This window comes from Colletes latitarsis, chromosome 5 (assembly GCF_051014445.1).
Source record: "Colletes latitarsis isolate SP2378_abdomen chromosome 5, iyColLati1, whole genome shotgun sequence".
NCBI lineage: Eukaryota > Metazoa > Arthropoda > Insecta > Hymenoptera > Colletidae > Colletes > Colletes latitarsis.
In genome coordinates, this window is record NC_135138.1 from 38,294,810 (window position 1) to 38,314,088 (window position 19,279).

Below are 19,279 nucleotides of genomic sequence, written 5' to 3' on the forward strand. Positions count from 1 at the left end.
AAACACATTTAAAATATGTAGACCGATCTGGATTAGTTCTTATTTGTACTTGGTACATCTTAAAATAATTATATATTTTCCTTTGTATAATTATTTAATAATCAAATAACATAATTTTAAATATGTGTGTACAACTTACATATAATATTTTTATATAATATATTTATATATGTCTGTATAAGATTGTATATAATATTGTATACACAACAATTTATTGTTCCTTAATGAATTAATGGTATGGTATATACACTGGCTTACGTAAGGTACCAATGGCTTAGGCCTATACTTTGCTTTATTAGGCTACTGTCATGGCATGTTCTTTTAATTTTTTCAATTAATTTCATACTACAACTGTATGTTGCACATTAAAGCTAGTCTCTCATTCATGCTAATCAGATGAGTATGTGTATGTTTTTACAATGCTGATAATGCAAATACTTGAATAACTAATGACCTATAATTGTTTACAAGTGGTCACAAGCACTCGTTTACACACATAATACAATAAACACTCTAATACGTAAAATAAACGAAGAAAAAAACGGCAGAGAAATGTAGCAATTATTGAAACCTAAAAAGTTGACAAAACTGTATATATATCTAATTGTGTTACATTTCGGAATTTTTAAATACTGCATGGCCTGTGCGATGAAACTTGAATTATTTTTAAATTATTTCGCGGATATCGGCCCACGTGAGAGGCAAATATGCAAAGAAAATAGCAGTATACTGTTAAGAAGCATTTGCTTCTGTGCATTAATTTTCAAAAAGATTATTTGTATTTTATCCAGGTGGATACTTCTAATTATTGTACCTATGTATTAAATGGAAAGATGTATGGTACATCTTACCATTTATTGCAGTTATAACAATCTCTTTGTTTACGAACATATAAAAAGTTTTTTTTACAATTGCTTGCAACAAGCTCTCTGCATCCTTGTAAAAATATTAAATCTTTGGTCCTTAATGTTACTTTTAAATAATCATTATCGTTAATTTTATATGCTTAATACTATGTTGCTACATATACCTAACCTACATACTGACAAATTCTTCGTAACTTGGTTTACGTATGGTAGTAGTTTCAAGTTAATTTATGCTTACTTTTTTCCATAACATTTTGAAAAACATATTCTGTTTTGTAAAAATTAAGTTGATATTAATATACTTTTCATCAACTTACAAACCCTTAGGAAATATTAACTGGTCATAATTACTATTGAGTAGTCAACAAAAAATGTTCAACATAGGCCATAGAAAAGCTATAGTTTACGAACAATAAGTTGAAACGAAATGATATACTGTTATATTAACAGAAATCATTTGTAATGGCAAATCTAAGAAATAGATCAATTTTTTTTTATATGATTCATGATGCATGGCACTCATTGCATAATATAACTAACAAAAAAATATGGTAATCGTGTATAAAAGACCAATTGCATATTAAAGAGAGCATTTGCATTCTGTTTTATAACAATTCAATGCTAACTACCTAGATACATATATAGTATACAGGGTGTTCTAAAATTCATGATTCAAACTTTGGTTATACATATGTATAGTATTTATCGAAATGAGTAAACGAATGTAAATAAATATAGATTTAGAATTCAACAGTTTCAGAATTCTAAGTTATCTCAAGTATGTTATTTAATAGCCTTGCTAGTTAATTGCCCTTATCTCTTGACAGTGCTGGCTGATAAAGCTCTCGAGAATTTATTAGTTCTTTGAGCGAACATAGCAAAGGGGCATGTTTCTACGTCGATGAATTTTTGTTTTACATTATCTAAAAAATGGTTTATTTTTCCTTACATGACTGCTAAATCTGATGATTCTTGAATGTGCGCGAACCTCATTGCGGAAATGTATCGAAGCATGCATTGTCACAGTTGAAATACTTAACCGCCATTTCATGTCGAAAAGCGTCGACGACGATTGCACCAATAGGCACAGTCGACGGTTGCAACGAAATTTCCGTTATAAATTATTTAAATTCATGCTCGTCAAAGCTTTTTTTGATAAGTAATCTATCCAAAGTTTGTACCATCACTGTTAGAATACCTTATATATAGGATATATTACACACTTATCTCATGACTCGATGATATGAAATATTTATAATGGTAACCCGTTGAGCCTTATTGCACATACAATTCTAATACATTAAATTACACAATCCTTTAATATAATGCAACTTTCTTCGTTCTTAGCGTAATAATCGTCGATTTATTAGTTCGGAATAATGACACGAAATTGTGTAAATCCAATGTCCCAAACATTTGCATAAAGGAATTTTTAAATGTTCGATAATTTTAATAAATAAAATACATACTCAAGTAAGATCACCTCTGGTAGCAGTTACATCATTAAATAACTAGTATCTAACATTAAACACGTTTATCCAATTCGTTTAACACGTTTAACCATTCGTTACAACATTCACACCCCACATTTCATCACTTAAATTATACAGATCGCTTTCATTAAATCTATTGTCACCTTGTTTAAACCTCTATTGCATAATACGACTGATTGGAAACTTAATAAAAAAATTGCTGTATAGTTTATAGAGAAAATTTAATGGAATTTGTACATGACATTTTGATAGGAGAATACGTAATAGAAACTGCAAGTTCAGCAGCTTATTGTTTTGTTTAAGTATTCACACATGTATAAATAACGAAGTAATAATAATTTCTTTGTATAATTATTGAAATAGAGGGTTCAACATTGCAACACTGTAAATAATTCTATTATAAAATATATACTTCTAGATATATTTACAAAATTAAATCGTAATATTTATACTTCCATTGAAAATTGCTATAAATAGAGAATTTTTACACATGCATATTATCTCCTTGATGTGCCAATTAGGAATACGTAACAGCGATTCGATTTAGAGGTTCCCAACTTGAGAGTTAGCGACCCACAAAGCCGATAAATTATTAGGTCGGTGAACATACTTATATTTATTGCATTATGTGCAATTTATGTTCATTTTGTATTAATATAGAATGGGGTTTAAGACTTAAATCTAAATTTAGAAAGAGATTGACCAACAAAGATGACAGGGAACCACTGACCTAACTCGTAACCTTTAGTATTTACGTTTTCAAAGCAAAATGTTTTTTCGATTAAATCTTATCAATATAAATTTTCCCGTTTAATATTTCTTAATCGATATTCTCAAGTAAAAGATAACATTTTGTTAGTGATACTTGATCAAGTATTAACAAAAGTAATATATATTGCTCAAACATTATTATTATTATAGATCAAATAAATAATAATTTATTTTTATTTCAAAATTAAGTTTTCATCCTTTTTTTTTTACCAATTTACTATATTCGGTAAATCGTAAAAGTTAATGTATGGGTAAATTTAATTCTCTAAAGAAACTGTAATTGTAATAATAAATATCATGTTATCTACTAAACATTTACATTTAAGGGGGAAATATTTGTATCAATATTTTGTTTGAAATCCTACAAATTTCTCTAATGTGAGAATGTTTTTAAAAAATAAAAACTTGATTTACAATAACATTTCTTAATATCAACTTTCTAACAAACATAAAAAACTGTTTGCAAATTATTTTTGTATACAAAATAAAACATCAACAAACTATAAGCTTAAATGTAGTATCATAAGGAAAGTTGCATTGAATGGAAGAACTTTTATAAAGAATTTATGAATATTATAAAAATCATAAAAAAACTTGTTATTTCATATATACTTTTATATATAGCTATTGAAAGAGGATTACACTGAGATCCTCCGAGCTCTCTTTGGTTTTATCCAAGTTAATTTCTATAACACTTTTGGTAAGTTACATGCAGATATCCGCATACAATAATTCTATGTAAAACATTTTCTTTCAAGGGTGATTCCCTGAGATACTCAGATTCAAAGCAACTTCATTTGCTTAACTATGAATACAAAGCATCAGTATTACCTATTTATAATATACTTACATATCATTCAACATCTGTGGTATCCTCAATAACAGAATCCCAATTGAATTCTGTTGCACTCTGCCGTGCAGGTAGTTCACCAAGATGTTGAAATCGTTGTACAAAATATGGATCACCATCTCTAAGCCGTTTAAATCTTTGAAGTGCAAGGATCTTTGCAAATTCATATAGTTCAAGATCTAGTCTGTTAAGCCTACGTACTGCATCTAATTGTTTAGCACTGAGGGTGGCCATTGTAGCAGCACTCAGTGTTGCATTATGTTGCTCAAATGCAATAGCAAATCTCATTCCAAATGTTTCCTCAAAAGAATACTGTCCCACCTATTTGATTTTAAGTTACTGTTGTGAAATTTATGTATGTTTTATTTGATAACAAAAAATATTAATGAACTATACAAGGTGTTCAGTAACTAGTAATACAAGCGAAAAGGGGGTGATTTTACATGAAAAAATAAGTCTAAAATATAGAATAACAATTTTTCATGTGAGGCTCTGTTTTCGAGAAAATTCAAAGCCGATTTTCTCGAAAACAAAGCTTCATATGAAAAATTTTTATTCTATATTTTAGACTTATTTTTTCATGTAAAATCGCCCGCTTTTCGCTTGTACCACCAGTTACCGAACACCCTGTGTAAATATGTGTCAAGGATAGCAACACATGGATCTATAAGTTATAGGTAACAAAAAGGATCAAAGCAGGCACAAAAACATATTTCACAAAACATAACATAGTAAGGAATATTAATGTGCAATCAAGGACAAAATTATTTGCACATTAAACATATGGAAAGAGAAAGCACTACATATTCTATATTAATAATTATATTTAAATATATACAGTTGTTCAATATATACGAATTTTAGTATTAATAAATTTATTTTGCATTAAAAGAATTAAAACGTTTACATGGTTTAGTTGAAAAGTATTAATTTTATTGAGTTTTTTAAAATGGAAAATAAGCTCAAGGTTCTTCTGGAATACACATCCTCCGTATATGGTGAGTTAAACAAATATTTACATTGAGAGCTACTTTTCAACAGATGATTCTCTAATATAAACTAAACTACTTTGTTAACACAGTCAATTTGGGCATGTTAGAAGATAAATTAATTTCTTTAAAACTTTTAGAGGCTTGTGAATAATAATTTAAAAATAATAATAAATATGTAAAATCTATAACAATATTTAATTCATTAAATTACACAAATATTAAGGAATTTAAGCATATGTTTAAAAGTATAATGCACTGAAACGTAATTAATGAAATTAGCAATTTTTTTAAAAACCAAAGAAAGCTGGAAACTAGTATGATAATGAATGATAATGCAAAACCATGCCAACATGCAATTTCAATACTTCAACAAAAAAAATTAGTTCTTACTTTTTGGTATTCAGTCAACATGAAGAAAGGCATAAATTGTAAATTGTGTTTAGCACTAGCCAACATGAGACGATCTCTTTCCAAACTGCTGAGTGTAGAATTGTAACAACCAACAACTGATAGATCAGCCAACATTCTGGTTTGGCGATTGCTTGCCAAATTATATGGGCAGGCCATAAACTACATAAACCATAATATTGTTTATCAAAATGATTTGAATTTATACTTGTTTATAAAATTTCGTTCTATTTTCAATACAGTTTTTCTAGTTTTTTAGATATACAAAATTTATTATATGCTATAAATATAAGTTTTTGTAAGTTTTAAATTTCTGTATCAACAAAGCAACAACTGTTCTCATGGTAAGAATTGCATCTATATACAGTAGTGCCCCATAAGTGACCGCATTTTTGCCCATTTAAATGACCGCGGTTATCTCCACCAATTCTTAGAAGTCAACCGGCTTCGAACATCGAGCGTGTCGAGTGTAACTTGACGCCGGTCGTTATCGATACATTGTATATATGGTTTCGGATGTCAGCTATTGTATCTCACTCGCACTTTCCCTCTTTCCTTATTTCCCTTTAATTCTGAGAACTAACCATGCCCACATATATGACCGCGGCCGGTCCCGAGCGTGGTCACTTATGTGCTCACTACTGTAGTAGGAGAAAAGGAAGTCTCAAGATAAAGGAAAATGCTTATCTTAATGTGTTTCTAAATATGAAAGCCTTTCAGATAATATACTTAATGCTGTACTTGTAAAAGAAGTCACTTTTATGAATTTATGAGAATACTAGGATATAAAAATCTTTCCAAATTACTAAACAGTATTGAGATTTATAATAAAATATTACCTGTTCTAAAGAGACTCCTTGCCAATTTGATCCAGGATAGCATTGCGGTATATTAGCCTGGGTTCCTCCACACCAATGACGGGCACCTCTCCACGTTGCACCTCTTTGCACGTGTCTAAATTCGGATAGATATCGCGCAACAGGGTTCCTTATTATAGTTATATAAAAGTATCTACGCTTTATTCCATCCCCTTCAATTTTATTTAATTCAGCATCAACACAACTAGTCAATTCTGTCCAGTCAGCATGCAATCCACATTTCCAACCAGTAGAATATCGTGAGAAAAGCCAGTTTTCATTACGATTTGGACGGAAACAAAAACAACGCTTACGTCTCCTTTGACAAGAACATGGTCTCTGCAGATCCAGATCTCTAACTAAATGTTTGCCAAATAAAGTTCCTCCTGTAACATAAACAAAATTTTTCTTCCATTAGTATTGTAGAAAAATAAACAGGTATAACTTTCAAAACATGTAAAAAACAACTTCCATGATATTTTTTTGAAAATATTAATTTATATGAAGTTTTTACAAGTGTCAGGTTAAGGTTGATTAAAATCATGGTAACGACAATGAATAAATTAAACAAGTTTTTATAACTTGTATCTATTAATATGCATCTTAACAAAAAAACATTATGGAAAGCATGTGCATAGAAAAAGTAAGAAGGAAACAGGGATATGCATGCACAGCATATTAAATAAGACAATATCCCTGAATTGTTCTTTCTTCTTCTAAGATAAGGTCTAGAGGTTTCACAGTGCCTGATGAATAATGCAAAGATTCAGTTGTACAATGGTCAGAAGGGATGTTGCATTGTTTTTTTAAGCCATAGGATTGGTTGGCAGTCATCCAAAGGAATCAAAGTACAAAGTCAAACAAAAATATATATTTATATAGATACTTTGTGATCTGCAAACAATCTGGTTTGTTTTCATTTAATTTATAAGAGAAATTTATAAACTAAATATAGAAAATGTCACAAGTATAAAAAGCTATACCATAATAAGAAACTGGATTATGTTAGCTTTAAATTAAAACACTGGGAAAGGATCATCTGTGCTGTACAGTTTTGTTTTTACAAAATACTTAATTACACATTACGTATCATTATTCATTTTTCGACAAGTAAAAAACGAAGTTCTTAACAATAAAAATGAGAATTAACATAAAATTATACACTGAACGATAATAACGTTATTATTTACCAGTCTTTTGAATATGTAGGAAAACAATGACATCATGTCCATTTATATCGAACTGGAAGGTCTCATTAGTAAACACATCGTCGTAACCAAGACTTCCTTGAATGCTTTGCAATCTAAAAGCAGGATGTACGGAGAGCAGGCCATTTTTGTCGAATTCGACGGAGACGGAAGACAAGCCGGAGCCAGCGGACAGACCCTCGGATAGTCTTGCAGACTCCTTAATCTCACGATTCGTCAGGGCGCATACATGATCAGGGCAGAAGTATCCGAGGTAAATGATACTTGTGAGCGCGAGAAACAAGCATATCCCTACAACGCTACGCAACCGAGTCCTCCGTGCTCGTGACTCCATCGTCGCAGACCTCTCTCATAAATCGTCCTGTACAAGGACCGAGAGTTTGCTAACGCCTTCTCCGCTTAACCGTCTGCCCATTATTATTGTGCCTCATGTTTTTTTTTTCACCACTGGTCACACCGCGCACCGTTCGCGAACACGGTCCGAACAAAACTACGCTTTTTACGCGAGTCGGCCATGACAGATACTCCGTATCCCCACTACGCCACTCGACGTAGCCATACTCGTGGTCTGTTAATTGTTTGCTATTCGTCTGTAACAGTTTCTCAAAGTGGAAAGGAGGGGAGAACGGTGGAGTTTATTTAAAAATCTGTAGTTACAGAGTATGCATACATAATGTGAAGTGCTTACATATGTGCCTGCATGCAGATGCTACATCGAAGCGTCTATTTCGAGCACCAGTTTTGTCGTTTTACGAACAAGAGTTTCGAGAAAGCTTCACAATTGGGACCAGCAGTTTTTGAACAGACTCGAACTTAAATTATTACGGTCCATTGTTCAACTTTGAAAGGTATACATTTATTTTTCAGAATAAAATACTTTTCAGTAACAAAACACGTAACAATTATGGAATGATATAAGTTCGCGAGTAAAGAAAGATACGTGTTTTGTCATAATTTTATAAGCACAGTTTTGTTATCGACAAGACTTTGTAATAAAGTAACATTACAATGTATAGTATGTATGTATATTAGATACTTGTGGTTTTTACTTTCTGACCTCGAAATCTTTTTTGGTCTTAAAAATAAACGTTGAGGCGAATTTGATAATCGAATAACGTGCTCATAGGCGTTAAGATTTTACATGTAAAATTATAAATGCGCGATTCTGCCGCTGCTTTAAACGATATACATAACCTGTTGCCCATCTACTCGACTATTATACCCTTTTTTTTCATTGACTGGTATGTAGACAAATATTTTGATATAACTTTATTACGATAGATACATGTAAAGAATTGTTTTACTTATTGCATGATGCGAATAATCAATTATTGTGAATAATAGAAACGAAGATATCGATAAATTTAAGAAAGTTGAAGGTTTCATTGATTTTTATACCAAATTGAGATTGTTATTAACATTTTTTTATAACAATCTCGCGCCATAGGGCGCTAACTTGTTGGGGATTTGTCCTAGCGGGTTATCAAAGTAGAGGGTGGTAACATTGACGATGCAAATGGCGTCACGGCCAGTTTGACACAAGTCGTCCTCAAAGACAGTAAGATATATTAGTTACACCGTACAATATCGGCGCATTATTTCCCCCGTACCGTTTAATCGTACAGTGTAAATACTTTTGTCAAATATTTTGTTCTGAGGTGTGATTTGTTTGTGGCATAAAATAAAACGGTACCAGAATTTTCGAATTTGTTCAGGTAAGTAATGTTACCTAAAATTATAACACATATTATGAGTTTTTTTGCGCGTATTAAAGTATTTTGTAATAATCGTGTAAGATTTAAGATCAGTAATTTTCTTTTAATCTTTATTTCGGTTCATTTAATCGTACCATTTATCTATTTTATTTTCTCCTTGTTTTTATAACCAAACACGTAAGATTCTCATTTTTTAATTTGAACTGTCATTTAAAGGATATAGTGCAGAATACTATAATACAAATTTAGTTATGGAAAATGTATGCAAAAATATATTATCATATTTTCTCTTTTAATGTTTAGAATGGGAGCTCTTGATCTGTTAGAGGACAGAATTACTGACCTGGAAAAACGTGTATATGGACTCAAGAAAACAAATGTAATTGATAATACATTTCCAGAAATTTCTGTGATCGATAGTCTTCTACATGCAAACACATTGATTTCATCTGCCTTATCAGGACGTGAAAATGCAAACACCATGATAGAAAGGTTATCAGAATTAAATGTTGATATAGTTTCATTAGTTGACCTGTTGAAATTAAGTACAGAAGGTGTATGTCAGTTCTTGCTTACGGTAATGTCAGACCTCAAAAAAAGTTGCGATATGTTAAGTTGCCTACAAGAACTAAGTTCTCTGTTAGAAACTGATGAATTAAGGGACATACCAATAGTATCAGATAAACTCAACGACATAAGTTCAGCATATTTGAAATTCTATATGGTAATTCGAGACCAAACCAGTCAAATAAATACCTTTTTTTTTAACTTCAATGAAATAATAAGTAGTATTTCCAAATTATTAATTGTTTTGAATGGTCAACTATTGCGTGCTGAAATTGCATCTGCACCAAAAAAGCAAATAGATTAAAAATTTATCATGTTTATAGTGTATAAAACGTTATTTTATGGTTTATATAGTAAATTATTTAAATATGTTAAACTTAAAATAAATCTAGAATTCTTTTAAAATACGTTTATTTTTTATCTTAGGTTATAAAAATACTTACGCATTCATCAGTGACTATGCATACATGAACATATTTTATTAATGTATCTTTCCGTAACAGTGCATTTTATTAAAATACTTATATATTATATACATTTATCCTATCTAATTTCTTAACCTAATCTTCCGTTCGTTTCAGGAATTGTTTCTTAAGATCTCTGAGACAAACTATTGAATGAATAATTGGGTGTATTTCTATATTGGTCTCTTATTTTGAATAAATACTTTTATTTTGGTGTTGATTTTGTATACAGTAACTGAATTCAAATAATGTTTACAAATATTTAACATGTAATATTGCCGCGAACAAACAAATTGCAATATCTATATCGGAGAAAATTTATTGGACTCAGTTACTACATAAAATCAACAGTTTAATCGGTGATTTAAAAATTGCCAGGTATTTAACAAAATAAAAATGTGTCGGATATTAGTGTTTTTCTTATAGTCGTACTTACAGCATAGTTAAGAGACCGAATTTGCTAAACCTGTAAAAAATCTCTTAAAATGTTAATCATATTAAACAGTTGCTTTATACAGTATTTACAAATTTCTTACTTGTAAATAAGTATTATATCGCCAATTATATGTACCTCTATCGCGCTCCACTTTTGCATATGTATAGTAAGCGTCGAGCTTACTAAAAACTATTGCAATGTCTATCCATTACTCAGTAACATAGAAGAAAAGATCATTTACATTTCTTCTTGAATATAGAACATCGAATTATGGCCATTTGGTGCTATCCGTAAAATGCATTCTTCGCATTTAAGTAGGAACATGTTATTTGAAATACGGACAGATGTATAATGAAGAAATAACAAATTAAGTACATCTATTTTTCCGATGCAGTTAGCGAATTTTGAAAGGAACTTAAAAATTCAACCTGTTGGTTCCCTCCCATGTAATAATTCTAACATTAATTTCAGTGTGTCGTTGTAGTCAATGTGGGTGCGGTTCGTCTAATACTTGTATATTTTCATTAAAAGGGTAAGACCATGTTGGAGCATTTTAGCTTTGCGTTTGCAGAGCGGGTACCGACTGTCGTAACCAAGACAGTGCGGGTTCCACGCTAGAGTAAATTGCTGGATGACCCCTCGAGCATCTACTGTGATGACTAAGTAGACCTTGAATTTCCCATCTGGCCGATCCTCCTCCAGATTCACTACCGCACATTAGAGGCGCTCCTTCGTCATTCTGAAAAGAATAACGATACATCGTTATTCGTCGATGGTCGAGATCTTCTAGCGAAATAAAGGTCTCTTTAAAGTTGCATAGAGGTTGTTAAAGTCAGAAATCTTACGTAGCAAGGTCCTTTGTCCGTGTCGGTGAAGCCAGCGCATATATTGTCTTTAGTGATAAATCCAGCGTAATGACTCGTACAGTTTTCGGAATCGTACGTTGGCACTGGCAAGAACTTTAGATATTTCTGTAAGTCCACTTCGCCATTTACTGGGAATCCCCATCCTGCCGTGACGCATATTTGTCTCGGCTGAAATTTACTCCGAAATATATGTTAAACGATATATTATACGTATACTCGAAGAAAAGGGTTTCGGGCGAAATGGCAAATAGTTACCTGAATTGGGTGTTTCGGTAGACAAACGGCACTAACGTTTCTCGAGAAAGTCAAAGGTTTCTCGAGTTCGACCAACGCGATATCGTCGTTGTATAGGAATTGATTGTATTTTACTTGAGGATATGGAATGATATTCCGAACGGGATGAGCCTTCAATAGATTTTCACCGGTGAACAGTTGCCATCCGTTGCTTTGTTTGAATCTAGAATCGCGAGACATGATTCCGTTTAAAGAATATCGTAAAATTCGCTTTTCGATTGTCAATTACCTGTGAATACAGGAATAACTTGCAAGCACGTGCATGGGTCCGAGGACACTTGCTGTGCAAGCAGCACCGTGTTTCGGTTCTTTTAGCAAAGCCACGCTGGACCATTGTCCTTCGCTGGCCGGAGTTCCACCGACCAATCTTGCGGTTGGTCCTTCTCCGTAGTGAGAACCGCAAGAGAATTCTTGACAGGAGACTTGAACGACCTTCTCCGTCTCGCAGAATTCCACCGGTTCTAGATTCGCGACCAACGGCATACGGGGGCTCGAGTTTAATTTTAATTTCAAAATTTTCTGATTTTTGTCCCACGCCAGCAACTCTGTCGCCTCGGAACCAGAGTATCCGAGAGATTGGCAGTAAGAGTCACTGAATTCCTCTCTCCACGTATCGGAACAAACTAGACGATAATCACCGTCCATTTGCCTACAACGCGACAAAAACATACATTGTTGATTATCAAAGGAAACGTAAAAAAGGATAGTATAGGAAAGCTAGTCGTTCTAGGTACCTAATTTTTAATAAGGAAGTCCTTTCGGTTAACTCTTGTACTCCGTTATTTTCAATGTCGCTTTCCTTCTGCACCATTAAGCAACCCCATTCGTCGGAATGATCCGGACAGTGCTCGATTCCGTCGCAAATTTGATTCTTTGGAACGCATCCGCCAGTTTGGCATTTGAATTGATCCAGGGCGCAGTCGCAGAGTTTCTCGTCCTCTCCGTTCGCGCACTCGTTAATACCGTTGCAATGCCACGTTAGTGGTATGCACCACTTCTCTGTCGGACAAAGATACTCGTCGTTTCCGCAACTTTCGGCACAGTTATACTCGTCCCGATGGTCTTCGCAATCGGGCCGTCCATTGCATTGCCAGATGCCCGGAATACATCTTCCTGGAACAATAAATCGACATTCTTGACGACGGAAATTACAAGCATTAGGAAATCTATATTAATATTCAACGCGAACATTTTTCCTTTCACTTTTTCCTCTTGTCGATCTCGTTTGCATTTAACGATCCGTCGTATAATGAATTCGTTCTACTCGTACTTACCACTAGGGCATCTGAATTCATCAAACTGGCATCTCCATTCGCTGCAGTTTTTCTCGTCGCTTCCGTCGTCGCAGTCCACGATCTTATTGCACACCAGGTCTCTCTTCAGACATTGACCACTGGCGCACTGGAAGTTCCCAGGGCAGCCATCTTTCTCGCAATTCAGTTCATCCGACGCGTCGGAACAATCGTTTTCGGAATCGCATTTTGCGGATAGCTGTACGCAATAGGCGCCGTCTCTGGACGTTCCGTTTGCACATTGGAATTGACCAGCGGTGCATTTCGAAAAGACAACGTTCGGAGGTAGATTCAAGAAAGAAACGTCGATGTGGCTGGTAGTGTCGGCCGGCGTATCCGGTAATTTTGTTTGCGTGATCGGCAGGACGGTCGTGGCTGCACTTTGCTCTTTCGCAACCAGATTTACGTTTGCTTCCTGCGCGAATGAAGTAACGGATGATTGGCTCGTAGGCAATACCAAAGGCTGTGAACCTGTTTGATTCGCTCCTGCGTTATCCAGCTCGGTAATTTTCCTCGGATCAATTGCAGCGCGTCCTTCGCTCGCTGACTCGCCAGCAACCGATGGACTTATCGTCGCGAATTCGTTTGCTACGTTCGGTCGACGATGGTAATAATTTCGAACGACCACGAAGGGCTCGGTGACGGGCTCTGGTTCGATCACCTCTTCCGAAACGGGAATGAAACTCGGGTACTTTTTCGCGCCGTTTGATCTCACCGTGTCTTTTGTCTCCGTTTCATTGAATACGTTAGTAGTTTCGATGATCTTCAGTTCCGGTATGGAATGATTCGCTTTCGTGTCGGATAAAGTCGTAGAGTCTACGATTCCAGTTGCGTTACGATCTTCGTGGTTCTTTTCGGTGCTGACCACCGGTACTTCCGTCGAGAGCGAAGAAACTAACTCTGGAACTTCCGTTAACCCGCTCGCCTCCTCCCTGTCTTCCAGATTCAGTTCCTTCTCTTTCTTGTTCTTGTATTTGTCGACTATCTTCTTGTCCACGGATTTTTTCTTCACTTCCAAACTCTTTTCCAGCGGAATAACTTTCAGATCTTCCTCGGACAATTCCCCCACGTCCAGATCCGGCAGCACGGACCTCGGAGTCGTGGTGATGAACAGTGTCCTGTAATCGAACTCCATGGGCGTGTCGTCTTCGAGTATTTCGGTAACTGGTTTCACATCTTCCATCGCGCTGAAGCTCTCAGACATTTTCGAGACGCTGCTTTCGGTCGTAACAATAATTTCGCTGCTGGACAGGGTAGTTTCCGGTTTCGGATTCTGCGTCACAGTTTCGTTCGGCGTAGATTCGTTTTCCGTCGTGCTGGTTTCGTTCGCCATTGGAACGTCGATCTGCGGCCAGGTAACGTTCGTTTCCGTGTTACCTGCGTGCTCTATCCCGCTGGTCATCGAATCATCTGTTTTGTTATCGTGCATATTTACATGCTCCGTCGCACTGGTCTCCACACTCTCGGTTTTATTGTCATACTTGGGAGATTCTTTATTTTCGGATTGCGTATCCGGTTTCATAGACGAGGTGGTCACCAGCGAGTCGCTCTCCGTAGTTTGCAACTCTTCCGGTAGTATTGGTACCTGGGCGGTGGTTTTGGTCTCCATCGATGCTACGTGGGTGGTTGGAACTTGAACCGTCGTGGCAACCTCCTTTTCCGCGTCCGTGCGAACCGCAGGATGTTCCGTGTCGTTCTCTTTTCGAATACTCTCCTCGGTCACGGTGGTGCTTTCGATCTTCTCGGTCGTGGACATTTCTTGCTGTATCTCCAACGGCAATACCGGTATCTGCGTGGTCAGTTTAGCATCTTCCGTATGCTTGTCCGAAACGCTTCCGGTCGTAGTCGCCGTAACTTCGGCATCGTTCAGAGTACCTTTCTGATCTTTATTTCGCGTCGAGTCTAGATCATTTGCGATCGATTTCTTAGATTCTTTATCTTTGTCGTGAATTTCCACGTCGTCGTGTCGATATCCTTTCGATAACGTGTCGTCGGATATATCATTGTACTGGTCCTCCACGGCGTTCTCTTCCGGTTTCTCCAAAGTACTCGTTGCGTTACTTACAGTCGATTCTTCCGAATGTTTATCTTCTACGTCCTCCGTAGGAATCGTAGTCGCAGATTCCGTCGATATTTCGGACTTGTGCTTGTACGCGTCATTTTTAATGGTTTCCGTATCCTTGAATTGTGCTTCCAATGGTACCACTTTCAGCGCTTCTTCGTCTTCTTCGGACGCGTTTTGATCGTCGTAAGCGTGCAATCCGTTCTCGGTTCCAGACTCGGTCTCGTTAAGATCAACAACGTCCAGAATTTCTTTTCCTAAATCGGTTTCGTTCTTAACGCCTGTACGGTTGGCTTTATCTTTGTTTTCTTTGATAAGTGGATCGTCGTTTTGCACACTGTTCGTCGTGTACTTGAATTCAGTTTCGTTCGCGTTTCGTTCCGTGGAAGATGGACCGTTCGCCAGCAGAGGTTTGTACGTGATGACGTCTTCCACGTGACCGTCGAAAGGATTGGGCACGTCTTGCTCGTCTTTGTCCAATCTCGGTGCTTTTTTCATCTCCTTCTCCTTCTGAATGTCCGGCAGGAAAGGTGACATGTCGTCAGCCTGTTTATCGTAAATTATGTCGGACTTTTCCGTGACGTGTTCGACCGCATTTTCCGGAAATACAGCTGGATGCAACGGGTGGTTCGTGGAATGATCCAAACTGTCGTCGTAACGAACCGTCGATTCGCGTAGATTCGCGTCGATGCTCTCTGTGGAGGATCGAGGCTTGCTTTCTGTGCTGGTAGTTCCAGGTTCAGCCGAGTGCATGCTTTGTTCGGGAATAAGTTCAGGAATGGTCGCGTGAGGCTCTAGCAATTTCGTCGTGTGTTCTGATTGCGGTATAACCATAATGTGCTCCTCTTCCGTATCGTTTTTAAGAGGCTCGATAAGAGGTTCGACGTTATGCCCGAAATTCTTTGGTAATTTAGGGAAGATGGTCGTTGGCATGTGTTCGATTACGTTGGTTTCGTTCGCATCGTGTGCACTCGGTTCGGATTGCACCACGGAAGATTCGGTTTCGGACGATTCCGAAGCGTCGTGTAACTTAGGCTCCTCGGACGTTTCATTGTACATTTCCGTACTGCTGTTCAGTAAAATAGAACTCGATTCGGTCGTGTTTTCCGACGTCATATCTACGAGAAGAGGAATCGACGTCTCGGAATCGTTATCCATAATCAAATTTGTAGTAGACTCTACATCGGAAATCACGGATTTAGTGCTGGGCGATGTTATGGATTCCGATTTTAAAGGATCCGTGCGTCCAGATTCATCGTTATTTGCATTTATCGCGGTATACTCGGTTACTTCGTCTAACGATGTATTACTTTCGGTAGTTTGTTCAATCTTCGGTGTTACCTGCTTATCGAGGTCCATAGGACTCGTCGTTACCATTTTCTCTTCGGTGTCGATCACTGGTGTAGTATTTACTTCGAAATGGTCGTCGGAAAACGATCGATTCGAGGTTCCAGGTTCGTCGATGGGCATCAAAGGTATCACTGACAAAGATGCATCGTCGTTTATCATATCGGTAGCCTGGTCGTTGTTTATCAACGTGGTTTCTTTCAACGATCCAGGAAGCGTGCTGGATTCCGATTGCGTGTTCGTAGTGTCGTTAGAATTAAACGTAATCGTGTTTTCATCGTCGAGCATCGAGTTCGTGGTCGGGGATTCCATCGGAGATTCGGTGGATGGTATTTCTGTAATCGATCCTGCGAATACGTTGCCCGTGGTCATGGATTCGGTGGAAGTATCCGGAGTGCTGGAAGACATTTGTTCGGTAAAAGATTTCGAGTCTGTAGGGTGTTGTATTTCTGTAGAATCCTCAATGTCGGAAGACATCCCAAAACTTTCTTCTCGAGACGTCGCGTCCGTAGAGGATTCAGATTCCATGGCTGGTAAGGTGGACGATTCCGTTTCGCTTAGAAATTTGTGTTCTGTGGCCGATTGTGTTCCAAGAAAGAGTTCTGGTACGGTCGGTGACTTGGGTTCTGGCTCAGCAGTGGATTCAGACTCGTCGGAAACTTCCGACTCGGTGGGGTTTGTTTCCACGGATTGTGGATTATTAGTGGCTGAAAGGTCAGAGGAAGACTTTGGTTCAGGCATTACCGTGACCTCTGGCTCACTGGACGGTTCTGGTTCTGCCGAAGGTTCTGGCTTCGGTTCTATCGAAGCTTCTGTCGTAAAGAATCTTGAATTTGTCGAATTTTCTAACTCTACGGATGGTTTTGATTCTACAGAGTGTACTGTCGAATCTTCTACTTCTGTTGGGGGTTCTGGTTCTGTTGCAGGCTCTGGTTCAGGTTCAGAAACTGGATCTGGTTCAGCAGTAGGCTCTGGTTCAGCAACAGGTTTTGGTTCAACAGCAGGCTCTGGTTCAACAGCAGGCTCTGGTTCAGAAGCAGGCTGTGGTTCAGCAGCAGGCTCTGGTTCAGAAGCAGGCTCTGGTTCAGCAGAAAACTTTGGTTCATCAGCAGGCTCTGGTTCAGCAGAGGGCTTTGGTTCAGCAGAGGGCTCCGGTTCAGCAGAGGGCTCCGGTTCAGCAGAGGGCTCTGGTTCAGCCGAAGGTTCCGGTTCCGGTCTAGCTGTCGGTTCGACCGTAAAATGACTCAAGTGATCGTGCATCCAATGGGTAGAATCGGATTCGTTTTTTAACGCTGGGTCTGATTGTGGATGTATATCGAAGCGGTGTTCGTTGTTATTTTGCGACGGAACGTGTTTAATATGCGTCGATTCTGTACTGAAGTCCGAGTGATCCCAATTGTCAGGACGTCTGGGCTCGAACTGGGTTCCTGGTCCTCTACTCCTGCCCTGAACGTAATCGTGCACTGCTTCGGTGATCGATTCTGGCTCTTTGTCGTCCATGTCGACGTTGCTTAAATCGTTTTTGTCGATGCAACGTTTTCCACTGCTGTCTAACGTTTTCCCGGCATCGCAAGAGCAGGCGAACACACCGTTAGTGTAATCGTAATTGCAATATTCGGCGCATCCGTGATTGTCAATCTGGCATTCATCGAGGAGCTTGGTTACTTGCAGTCTATTCAAGTGATATTGCCCGATCATATTGCCGTTTTTCCGTAAGGATTCTTCGATGATCCGTTGGGTTTCTTCCGGTACGGTGCGTGGAGGATAACTTATTCTAAACATCACTTCTCCCCGTTTGTTCATATCGTACACTTTTACGGTTGTTTCGTTTCCCGCAGAGTGCAACGTGTCCCTTAGATACTTTTCTATCTCTGAGGTAATCTGTCTATATACTCTTGACTTAGGATCACTCAAATCATTGTTCCAACGGAATTCGTCCAACTGCAATAATCCACCTAACGCGCTCGAGACGGTAATGTAACTGGTTTCGTCCGTCGTTGGCCATGGCAAGGAGCTCGAGGTTTCAGGCGATGGACTCGACGGCGGATCTTTGACGTATTCTTGACTTCCTGCGGTTCGAACGTCACCAAACTGTCGCGAATTAGTCTGTTGCAGGTTCTCCAAGGGTTCCGTGGCTTCTTGCGTCAAGATCACGCCAGCTACGACAGAATCAAATATTCGCCTTAGATCTTAGTTCTCGTTTTTCTTTATTATAGGTTTGAAAACGCCAACTTCTCTATCATACAGGTTTTGCATTCCAAACCTAACCCTTTTGCAAATCATCGTATATTCATTTACGGATGATTAGATTTAGGATGCAAAACCTGTAACAACAGAGAACAGTTTCCGAACATTGTTTCAACGTTAATGAATTTAAATCGCAGAATTCTTACTCGCAGCCAAGATGGCAATGATGACAGCGATCAATAGAACCAATAAACCGCATCCCCAACAAGCCATCCTTCTCCAATAGGAACTTCTGGATCGTTTGTCCTTCGTTACATAGAGTTTCTCGCCCCTGTAACACAACATCGTGAACGATTAAGAACAATCGTTCTTCGTTTGCATCGTTCACCCTCATCCTAGACCCAGAATAAGCGTATTTTGTACAGCACTGTGCTTGTAATTATCCGAGACGTTCTTCAGCGATCAGCCATATGGGATTAGAAGCTTCCCTAGACGAACAGACACCATTCTAAGAACATATATCGTGAACATCTAATCGTTTCGTCTAATGAACGTCGTTTACGCCTAATCGTTTCTTTTATCCTGGTTTGCTCGAAACATTTAG

The 19,279-nt window shown here is 37.4% G+C and overlaps 3 protein-coding genes across 4 annotated transcripts in view; 1 reads left to right on the forward strand and 2 right to left on the reverse strand.

The window, feature by feature from the left end:
- Positions 1-178: 178 nt before the first annotated feature.
- Hs6st (heparan sulfate 6-O-sulfotransferase) lies at positions 179-7,936 on the reverse strand. Its single transcript, XM_076764568.1, has 4 exons — positions 7,428-7,936; positions 6,220-6,623; positions 5,363-5,542; positions 179-4,301 (listed from the first exon to the last, which is right to left on the reverse strand). The coding sequence occupies exons 1-4, from the start codon at positions 7,777-7,779 to the stop codon at positions 3,984-3,986; spliced, it is 1,254 nt and encodes a 417-aa protein (XP_076620683.1). The 5' UTR covers positions 7,780-7,936; the 3' UTR covers positions 179-3,983.
- A 718-nt stretch (positions 7,937-8,654) lies between these two features.
- Positions 8,655-10,132, forward strand: LOC143341624 (uncharacterized). Its single transcript, XM_076764584.1, has 2 exons — positions 8,655-9,160; positions 9,464-10,132. Exon 2 carries the CDS (start codon positions 9,465-9,467, stop codon positions 10,029-10,031), a length of 567 nt encoding a protein of 188 aa, XP_076620699.1. The 5' UTR covers positions 8,655-9,160; position 9,464; the 3' UTR covers positions 10,032-10,132.
- Positions 10,133-10,154: 22 nt separating this feature from the next.
- LOC143341610 (uncharacterized) overlaps positions 10,155-19,279 on the reverse strand; it is a 38,626-nt gene continuing 29,501 nt past the window's right edge. For both annotated transcript variants that reach the window (XM_076764558.1, XM_076764559.1), the window contains 7 exons: positions 18,882-19,006; positions 13,062-18,647; positions 12,522-12,900; positions 12,017-12,436; positions 11,749-11,950; positions 11,473-11,661; positions 10,155-11,366 (listed from right to left, as the gene is read on the reverse strand). In XM_076764558.1, coding sequence (XP_076620673.1) covers positions 11,181-11,366; positions 11,473-11,661; positions 11,749-11,950; positions 12,017-12,436; positions 12,522-12,900; positions 13,062-18,647; positions 18,882-19,006 — 7,087 coding nt within the window. In that variant the 3' untranslated portion in view covers positions 10,155-11,180. The remainder of the gene's footprint in view (positions 11,367-11,472; positions 11,662-11,748; positions 11,951-12,016; positions 12,437-12,521; positions 12,901-13,061; positions 18,648-18,881; positions 19,007-19,279) is intronic.

Bases quoted from the DNA above. Each gene is read 5' to 3' on its own strand.
- Hs6st (XM_076764568.1), bottom strand. From the start codon at position 7,779: ATGGAGTCACGAGCACGGAGGACTCGGTTGCGTAGCGTTGTAGGGATA. The intron at 6,624-7,427 runs GTAAATAATAAC...TTTATGTTACAG, and splicing joins CCTACATATTCAAAAGACTG to GAGGAACTTTATTTGGCAAA. The intron at 5,543-6,219 runs GTAATATTTTAT...TGGTTTATGTAG, and splicing joins AAGGAGTCTCTTTAGAACAG to TTTATGGCCTGCCCATATAA.
- LOC143341624 (XM_076764584.1), top strand. From the start codon at position 9,465: ATGGGAGCTCTTGATCTGTTAGAGGACAGAATTACTGACCTGGAAAAA.